The sequence below is a fragment of the Camelina sativa genome, chromosome 18 (genome assembly GCF_000633955.1).
Source record: "Camelina sativa cultivar DH55 chromosome 18, Cs, whole genome shotgun sequence".
Lineage (NCBI taxonomy): Eukaryota > Viridiplantae > Streptophyta > Magnoliopsida > Brassicales > Brassicaceae > Camelina > Camelina sativa.
Window position 1 is genome coordinate 19,162,152 of NC_025702.1, and position 8,886 is coordinate 19,171,037.

Sequence of the window (8,886 nt, forward strand, 5' to 3'; positions counted from 1 at the left end):
TATGACCCATTGTTCTCAAGTTTTCCTTTTGTAAAGATTATTCTCTACTGTATATTTTTGTGAAATTGCGGTTTCTATAGCAATGACCTCTTCCTCTAGCTTATTTGATTCCAATCTCAATTCCATGTAGTAAAATGTGTTGATACAAGAGGAAATTGTTAGGGAAGGGATTCCATCAAAGTACTTAAAATGATAAAGATGTTGTACAAAGTGTTCAAAGATCCAACCCAACAAAAAAAAAAATAATAATAATAAACATGCGGGAGCTCGTTTTTCTTTTTTGTTTTCTGTATGGTGACAACTGCGTGGTTCTAGTTTAGGTTGTATATTTTGGACAACGAGGTTTCCCCTGTAAGGATGAAGGCATGAAGGAGGTTTTGAGCAGCTTGGGTTTGATCAGGTGTCCCAGATATGACAATGATCCTGTCACTTGTTCCTAGAGAAGGTTCATGTACTATGACCCTCGCACCAGATATCTGATTGAACAAACATCAAATGGTATAAGCTATTAAGCTATGCCTATGCTTAAGCTGTTATGACACTATCTGTTTGATTTGTAGCTGATCATCCCAGACTACATGGGCTTTTTCTATTGTCTGCGAAGATTCCGTTTTTAAACAACGACCAAGTTGTAACACTGAATAATGGGGTTATAAACAAACGTTGGAGAACTTCAGTGGAGTTTTCGTGACTTAAAACAGTTTTTTTGAGTAAAGTTATCCATCAGAGAAGATAGTCCTATTGACCTATATTAGTGGTGGTAGGATTGTTTGCACCATGTAAAAAGATTTTACGTATAAGGATTTTCTTTTCTCATGCTTTCTTTTTAGAACCCTAGTGATCACTTCCGTTTCCTTTTCAGCTGTTGTTGATTCTTGGTATATGATTATAAGAAATCAGAGCAGCCAATGGAAGCTAAAACCTATGGCTGTTTTTGTGGAGCAAGTAAATCATAGTCTAACCTTCCTTTGGGTGACACTATGGGGCAAACCAAGAAATGATTTGTAAACGAAAATATGGCGTACCTGTTTCAGTTGCTCCAGATTGTAGCCATGCTCTCCATACACAAAGCTCATAGCATTTTCTGGAACTCTAATTTCCACGGTTGTGTTTGTAACGATGGCAGATTTTTGTCCACTATAAAAGACCAAGCCAGCATGTAAATTACAGAAAATCAGAGTAATAATCTCATATAACTGTAGTGCTTTTACCTGCCAAGTGCCTGGCCAGCCCTTGCTGAAGATAATCCGCCACTGGCATCAGATAAGCCTCTTGGAGCTACCGGTGGCTGCATAAAAACTATGTGTATTAGGTACAGAAAGTTAAATAGAAGCACAAATGTCCAAAATCTGTGTGTGTAGGGGAAGAATTAACTCTCGAAATCCCTCAGTGAGTATCAACAAGTACACCAGGAAGTAGATAATGGGAAAATACAGAGAGATGGAGACATACCGGGGACACCCACAAACGAGATGGGGCCTCAGTTAAGTGATGGGAGATATCACTGTGGTCCACGGTGAACCGCCGACCAAAATTAGGAGAATAGCCTGCTGCGGGATTAAACCTATCAGGAAACGTGTCTTCTGGTCTTATGTAAGGATCTATGCCAACAGGTCTGGAGAAGTTAACTGAAGAATGAGAGCTACTTAAAAAGGAATCCTCAGATCTTCTGTGCAGATTTGAAGAGATGGTAGGTGGATTACTAACGGGTTGATGAGACCCAATAGACATAGGATTATCTGAGTGTCCATGGTAGATTCTCTCTGTAGTTAAGGTGGAACTGCTCTTGGTTACCGATTTTTTCATTAAGTTGGAGAGAGAACTGTCTCGCAGCCTGCTCGTAATATGGAAAATGGCTTCTCTCACACTAGGGAACTCTCCTGAAATCTATTGGCGAACAAAGAATGAGTTTATGACAAACAACTTAAGAAAATGGTACTTCTAAAAAGAACATTATGAAGATAACATTTTACAGTGTCCTTTAACATTCAAATGTTCAAAAAAGAGAGAAAATAAGAAGAAGATTAAGGTTCAAAGATCTAAGTACCTGCACAACTTGATCATTCTCTGAAACACATTTTGGGTTCTGCTCAACTTTCAAAATTTGAACTGTTGCCCCAGTCATTTTCCGCATTTCCGAAACAATAACACCTCCTTTTCCCAGCAAACAACCAATCTGGCTTGTTGGGACAACAAGCCGTGCAGTGATAGATGTCATTGGGCCATTGTCTAGGATTTTTTTAGTGGCAAGCTCAAATAATCTAGAAAAAACAAGCATAATAGCTTTCTGGGCTGGCGAGGTAAGACATTCAGGGTTCTACATGATGAACAAGCAACAATTGTTAAACAAGAATAGTCAATAGATAGGACAATATTACTTCAGCATTTATGAAAACGGGAAGAGATAAAAAAAAAATGATAAAAAAGAAGAAGACCGACCTCTGGTGCAGTTACTGCAATCAAACGTTCTTCGCAGTCAGCAAGTGTATTTCCCACATTAATGAAGGCACCTGTTTCACTATGAAGCATTCTGATAACTTTACCCCCAGTCCCGATAACTCCGCCAGCATTTTCAGTGGNGTTGATGAGACCCAATAGACATAGGATTATCTGAGTGTCCATGGTAGATTCTCTCTGTAGTTAAGGTGGAACTGCTCTTGGTTACCGATTTTTTCATTAAGTTGGAGAGAGAACTGTCTCGCAGCCTGCTCGTAATATGGAAAATGGCTTCTCTCACACTAGGGAACTCTCCTGAAATCTATTGGCGAACAAAGAATGAGTTTATGACAAACAACTTAAGAAAATGGTACTTCTAAAAAGAACATTATGAAGATAACATTTTACAGTGTCCTTTAACATTCAAATGTTCAAAAAAGAGAGAAAATAAGAAGAAGATTAAGGTTCAAAGATCTAAGTACCTGCACAACTTGATCATTCTCTGAAACACATTTTGGGTTCTGCTCAACTTTCAAAATTTGAACTGTTGCCCCAGTCATTTTCCGCATTTCCGAAACAATAACACCTCCTTTTCCCAGCAAACAACCAATCTGGCTTGTTGGGACAACAAGCCGTGCAGTGATAGATGTCATTGGGCCATTGTCTAGGATTTTTTTAGTGGCAAGCTCAAATAATCTAGAAAAAACAAGCATAATAGCTTTCTGGGCTGGCGAGGTAAGACATTCAGGGTTCTACATGATGAACAAGCAACAATTGTTAAACAAGAATAGTCAATAGATAGGACAATATTACTTCAGCATTTATGAAAACGGGAAGAGATAAAAAAAAAATGATAAAAAAGAAGAAGACCGACCTCTGGTGCAGTTACTGCAATCAAACGTTCTTCGCAGTCAGCAAGTGTATTTCCCACATTAATGAAGGCACCTGTTTCACTATGAAGCATTCTGATAACTTTACCCCCAGTCCCGATAACTCCGCCAGCATTTTCAGTGGAACAAAGTATCTTAAAAACCACATCTTGGTTCACAACATCCACTTCTGATAGAGGTGGCTTACTGGTGGCAGCGTTAGTCATTGGAGCAGACGTATTTATGCTGTGAGGATGTGTATCGAGAGTTGAATAACGATGTACAAGAAAATCAGCACTTGGCCGACTAAGAGTTTCTTGTGGGATTGTGTCAGTAGGCCTTCCAAAACCATCACGTGGAAATGACTCAAAAGCCATGCCCATAGTATCACGACGTTGAACCATCTCGAAAGGCCTATGCAAGAAATCATGAGAATCATCCCTCTCTCTACACTGTCGAGAAACATCTCCCCTGACAACATCAGAAGGCCTGTATAACGTNTGATAAAAAAGAAGAAGACCGACCTCTGGTGCAGTTACTGCAATCAAACGTTCTTCGCAGTCAGCAAGTGTATTTCCCACATTAATGAAGGCACCTGTTTCACTATGAAGCATTCTGATAACTTTACCCCCAGTCCCGATAACTCCGCCAGCATTTTCAGTGGAACAAAGTATCTTAAAAACCACATCTTGGTTCACAACATCCACTTCTGATAGAGGTGGCTTACTGGTGGCAGCGTTAGTCATTGGAGCAGACGTATTTATGCTGTGAGGATGTGTATCGAGAGTTGAATAACGATGTACAAGAAAATCAGCACTTGGCCGACTAAGAGTTTCTTGTGGGATTGTGTCAGTAGGCCTTCCAAAACCATCACGTGGAAATGACTCAAAAGCCATGCCCATAGTATCACGACGTTGAACCATCTCGAAAGGCCTATGCAAGAAATCATGAGAATCATCCCTCTCTCTATACTGTCGAGAAACATCTCCCCTGACAACATCAGAAGGCCTGTATAACGTTTCTCGAGGATCCACATCAATATGCCTGCGTAAAGCATCTTGCCGGTCCGCCTCCATATGCCTGCGTAAAGCATCCTGTCGGTCTGCCTCAGCATGCATGCGTAAAGAATCTTGCCGGTCTGCCTCAATATGCCTGCGTAAAGTACCCTGAAGATCCACCTCGATATGCCTATGATGCAAAGCATCACGTGGAAGCGGCATCACATCATTAGGCCGACCTAAATTACCCCGAAAAAACATCTCGTCTTTTCTCTGTCTATAATCGAAAGGGTTAACTTCGACGGACCTAGGAAGTGACTCCTGAATGATAGTTTCTATGGGCCTATGCAAAGATGCTTGGAACTCTTTTTCAAGGGGTCTGTTTCCAACCACCCTTATCTTTTCAACTGATTGGCAACTTTGCAGGCAGCGGGAGATAGATACAAGAGCTTTCTTCACAGCGATAGCATTTCCTTCAATCTGCCATGGTTGATGACTCAATATGAGAATACATTACAATCTGAAAAATCAAGCATCTATAGCGTGCTAAACCAACATTTCAGCTCAAAACTTTCTCCAAAGAGACGTTCATAGTTTTCTATTTCAGGCACAAAAATGTTCTAATGAATCCAAATCCTAAACCAGAAAAGGGCAACTAGACTCCAGAACTCAATATAGCAAATTACGAAACTTTTTGTATCAATATTGAATTCTTACCTCCACCATCTCGTCATCAGCGTCAGCGCACATGGGCAAATTCTCAGTCCGTATCGCAATTTTGCAGCCAGTTTCTTTCCTAATACTCCCAACCATTTGACCACCTTTGCCTATCACAGCACCCGCATGGCTAGACTCAGTCAACAATCGGCACACGGCCGTATCACTATTCGCTTCCGCCGCTAGAAGTTCGAAAACTCTAATCAACGCTCCTTGTGCTTTAGATACCTCAACTTCATCCTCCTTGTTCCCCCCTTCTTCATTCCCATTGTTGTTAACACCAAATTTTACCATCGATTTTGAATTCACTTGTGCGATGATCGTGATGACCCGATCCGGAGATCCAAACGGAGGCTCCTCGACCCGTATCTTAGCTCCGGTTGATTGTTGAAGCTGTTTGATTACGCTTCCAGATTTTCCAATCACCGCACCGACTTGCGGCAAAGGGCAGAGCAATCGAAACGCCGCGTGTCCCACCGGCACAACCAGCGGCGGGAGCGGCCGCGTGTGATTCGTTTTGACCCTCTTCGAAGATCCCAAACCTGAACCTGGATCGAACGCTCCGGATCTCTTCTCTGTTTGAAAACTAAAGCTACTTCGCTCCATGACCTCAGGTCTCTCTCTCTCTTGAATCTCGTCACGGCGGTTTCCGGCGCAGACTACTCGTGAGGAGTCTTTGGCGGTCTTTAACGCTAAGTTGCTAACTTGCGCGGAATAACCGTATTATGTAGCGCTTTATTTATAAGCAAACCGAAGCGTACCTGTTTAATCCTCTCCTTCTCAAAACTTAAACCGAAAAGAGAGAACAGAATTAACTTTTTAATGTATTCCACTATATATTCACCCGCGATACACCGCAAGACTATTTTTTAGTAAAAATAAAATGTTATTTATTTTATAAATTAACTATACTAATAATGTTTATAGAATTAATTCATATTGTTTTCTAAAATTAGAAATTAAATATTAATAAAATTAATTATAAATTAATATTTAATGTTAAAGAGAATGATTACTATTGTTTTGGAAATTTTATTAGAATGGAAAATCTTGTTTTCCAAAATTAAAACTTAATATTAATTACTTAAATGAAAAAAAATAATTAATGATAATGGTATGCTTGTAAATAAATATGAATTTCAGTATTTATTTGCTAAATATCTCTAAAAATGTATATATAGATTTTTCTAGTTTGGTACTGTTGGAGAAAATGGAAAAAAAAAAAAAGAAGAAAAAGGACAGTAAGCAGCAACATGACTTGAAATTAGGTAAAGAAAAGGAAATATTATATATTAGAAAATTTAGTTAATTTGCCATTTGATTAAAAGTCATATTAACAATTTTCAATTTTCTCGCATCCTTTGGTTTAGCCTATATATATAAAGTACCCGAGAGGGGGAGAGCTAATAAACACAAACACAAAGCACAAGAGAGAGAAAGAAAAAATTGTTCAACATATGAGCTTAAGAAACGGCGACATTATTCTAGGCGGCGACAACAGCGAACTAATTTATGCACTAGCAGAAAAAATCCTTAACTTTAAGGAGGAGCTTAAGAAACGTGAAAGATGTGTAGATCTCGAATGAGCAATGAAGATTGTAACTCTAACCGAATGTCTACTCTCAAGGAACTTAGTTATCGTAAAGGTACATAATAACTACTCACATTAGTTAGTATATTGCAAAAATATTTTACATAAAAATTCATATAATAATGACTTGTTTGTTTTTCTTTCTGTGTTGTTGGCTTCATCAGGTTATTCCTGAGATATCCTTTCCTTTTCGGTTTGAAACAAAGAATACATTCGAGGAAGCCATGGAAGTTGCAGAAAATGTTAGCAGACCCTTTCCTCTACGATTTATTATTTTCCGTACGTTTCTGTTGTTGTTCTATATATGACACTAATCTTTTTTTTTTTTTTTTGGTTCTCTTACAAAAGTATTGGATGAATGACGATGCCAATGCCGAAACGGCGGAGGACGACGGTGATTCATTCATTACTGTTGATGTAAGAAATCGACAATATAAATAATACAGATATTCTTAGGGATAAACCAGAACTAATCCTCTTATTAACGTAGAATTGAAGTGAAGGGTTTACAGAAAATGACAATCAAAGAGTTAAGTGCAGTTAATACGAAAATAATTGTTCTTCTCTCTCTAATTGCCCAAAAAATGGATCCCTAGCTCTCACAATGACATATGATATATATAGTGGGCCAGTGACCTACGGCTTCTTCTGTTCCTCTGTAAAATGATGATTTTGCCCATGCGGCCAGATGGATCATATCCATGACTTCAGGCCCTAAAATCTTGAGAGTATTCTATTTAGGTCTCATAGAATGTTGGGGGCGAAACCCATATCCAACAATGGTCCCCCCAGTCCGATGAAAGATGGCTTGCTTGAGCTCGTCGGGTACAATTTTGCGTCTCTTAGGTCCGTCTTGCAAAAGGAACCGAAGATTTTAGGAGCTTGAAGACCTTCCGGAAGGTTCTGGGATGAATAGTGCGTTGTACACGTTTTTCGAGATATCCAGAGAGCTCCGGGATGAATAGTGCGTTGCGCACGTTTTTTGAGATGTCATGTCGCCGTCACTTACTGTCGCGACAAGATGTCCTGATCGTGGTCCGACCGTCGGTGTGGAGCGAGGTCATGTGTGCGAGATCGAGCGGGTTGATGTGTCGCGCGGGTACGTTGCTTGGTTCGGCTTATTGGCATGTTCGTATTATCGAGATGGCGAAATGGTACTCGGCGAGATGGCTTGATACTCGGCGAGACGGCGAGGTGGCATGATAGCGAGATCAAGATTCTCGATGGCGAGGTCGAGATTCTCGGAGACGAGGTGGTGAGATCGAGATGTTGGTGGCGCACATGTCTTGATACGGAGGCGTGCTGAAGTGTGTGTTGACGTGTGCGTGCTCGTGATATACTATCGAGAGTCCTGCGGGATGGTCTTGGGGTAGATCGTGTTTACAAACTTGCAATGATGGTGTGACAGTATGGCGAGATGAGGCAGTTTGCAGTACGCGAGAAGGTACGCAGTGCACGAGACAGTACGCGGGGCGCAATACACCGGACGCCATATGCAGTTTGCCGTTTGCGAGATGTCTTGTTCATATCGCTTGTGCCGCGTCGATGAAACCTTGGTCATGTGTGCGAGGTTCGTTTGAATCCGTATTGAAGACTTGTTCTAGCGTTCTGATCCGTAGGTCGAGGTGCGGTGCCGACGAGTCTGCGTAATGGTGTTTGTATAGAGTTTTGTAGCACGCGTGTTGTTGTAGAAACGCAGGGGATAAAGTGACGACATCAGGACTGACGGTGGTGCCATTATCTTTCCGGGGCGTGTCGAAGTAGAGGTGATTTTTCCGCGTGGTGGTTAGTGGCGAGGTAACTAGCTCGCGTATGTGTTGATGGACGCATGGCGTGATGGTGTTATATTTGACGCAAAAGAGTCATAGCTCACGTGACGATGTGTCCACTCTGATGCATGTCGAATCGGCGTGTTCAAGACCTAGCGAGGTTGAGATCGTGGCTTGCTCGATGTCCTGGCGAAATCGAGATTATGGTGGAAAGGTGGCGAGGTGATACAGCGAGGAGCATACGGGAACGTCGTGGCATCGAGGCGCGCATACGAAATGGCGAGATGACTTAGCTTGACATTGCTAGGAGCATACGAGGAAGTTGTGGCGTTGAGGCGTGCATACGAAACGGCTAGATTGTTTTTGTGATTGCACCTAGACGTGAAGTCATGTCATGAAGATGATCTCGAGCACTTCCCGGAGTCTGTTATCGGAGGCGCCGACGAGACTACTCAAGAGTGATACGTCTTCTTATTATCGTTTATTCCTTTTTTTTTTTTTTTTTT

At 41.1% G+C, this 8,886-nt stretch overlaps 1 protein-coding gene across 2 annotated transcripts; it reads right to left on the reverse strand.

Moving 5' to 3' along the window:
• On the reverse strand, positions 97–5,771 carry LOC104762597 (KH domain-containing protein HEN4-like). 2 transcript variants are annotated; one of them, XM_010485918.2, is made up of 8 exons: positions 5,021–5,766; positions 3,934–4,783; positions 2,440–2,543; positions 2,048–2,317; positions 1,453–1,887; positions 1,212–1,288; positions 1,026–1,137; positions 97–476 (listed from the first exon to the last, which is right to left on the reverse strand). In XM_010485918.2, exons 1-8 carry the CDS (start codon positions 5,624–5,626, stop codon positions 312–314), a joined length of 2,619 nt encoding a protein of 872 aa, XP_010484220.1. In that variant the 5' UTR covers positions 5,627–5,766; the 3' UTR covers positions 97–311. The 2 variants fall into 2 exon arrangements, with proteins under 2 accessions (XP_010484220.1, XP_010484221.1); XM_010485919.2 differs by lacking the exons at positions 2,048–2,317; positions 2,440–2,543 and adding an exon at positions 2,919–3,188 and having other exon boundaries at positions 3,830–4,783; positions 5,021–5,771.

Bases quoted from the DNA above. Each gene is read 5' to 3' on its own strand.
- LOC104762597 (XM_010485919.2), bottom strand. From the start codon at position 5,626: ATGGAGCGAAGTAGCTTTAGTTTTCAAACAGAGAAGAGATCCGGAGCG. The intron at 1,888-2,918 runs GTACTTAGATCT...GTTCGCCAATAG, and splicing joins AGAATGATCAAGTTGTGCAG to ATTTCAGGAGAGTTCCCTAG. The intron at 1,138-1,211 runs GTAAAAGCACTA...GGTCTTTTATAG, and splicing joins GCTGGCCAGGCACTTGGCAG to TGGACAAAAATCTGCCATCG.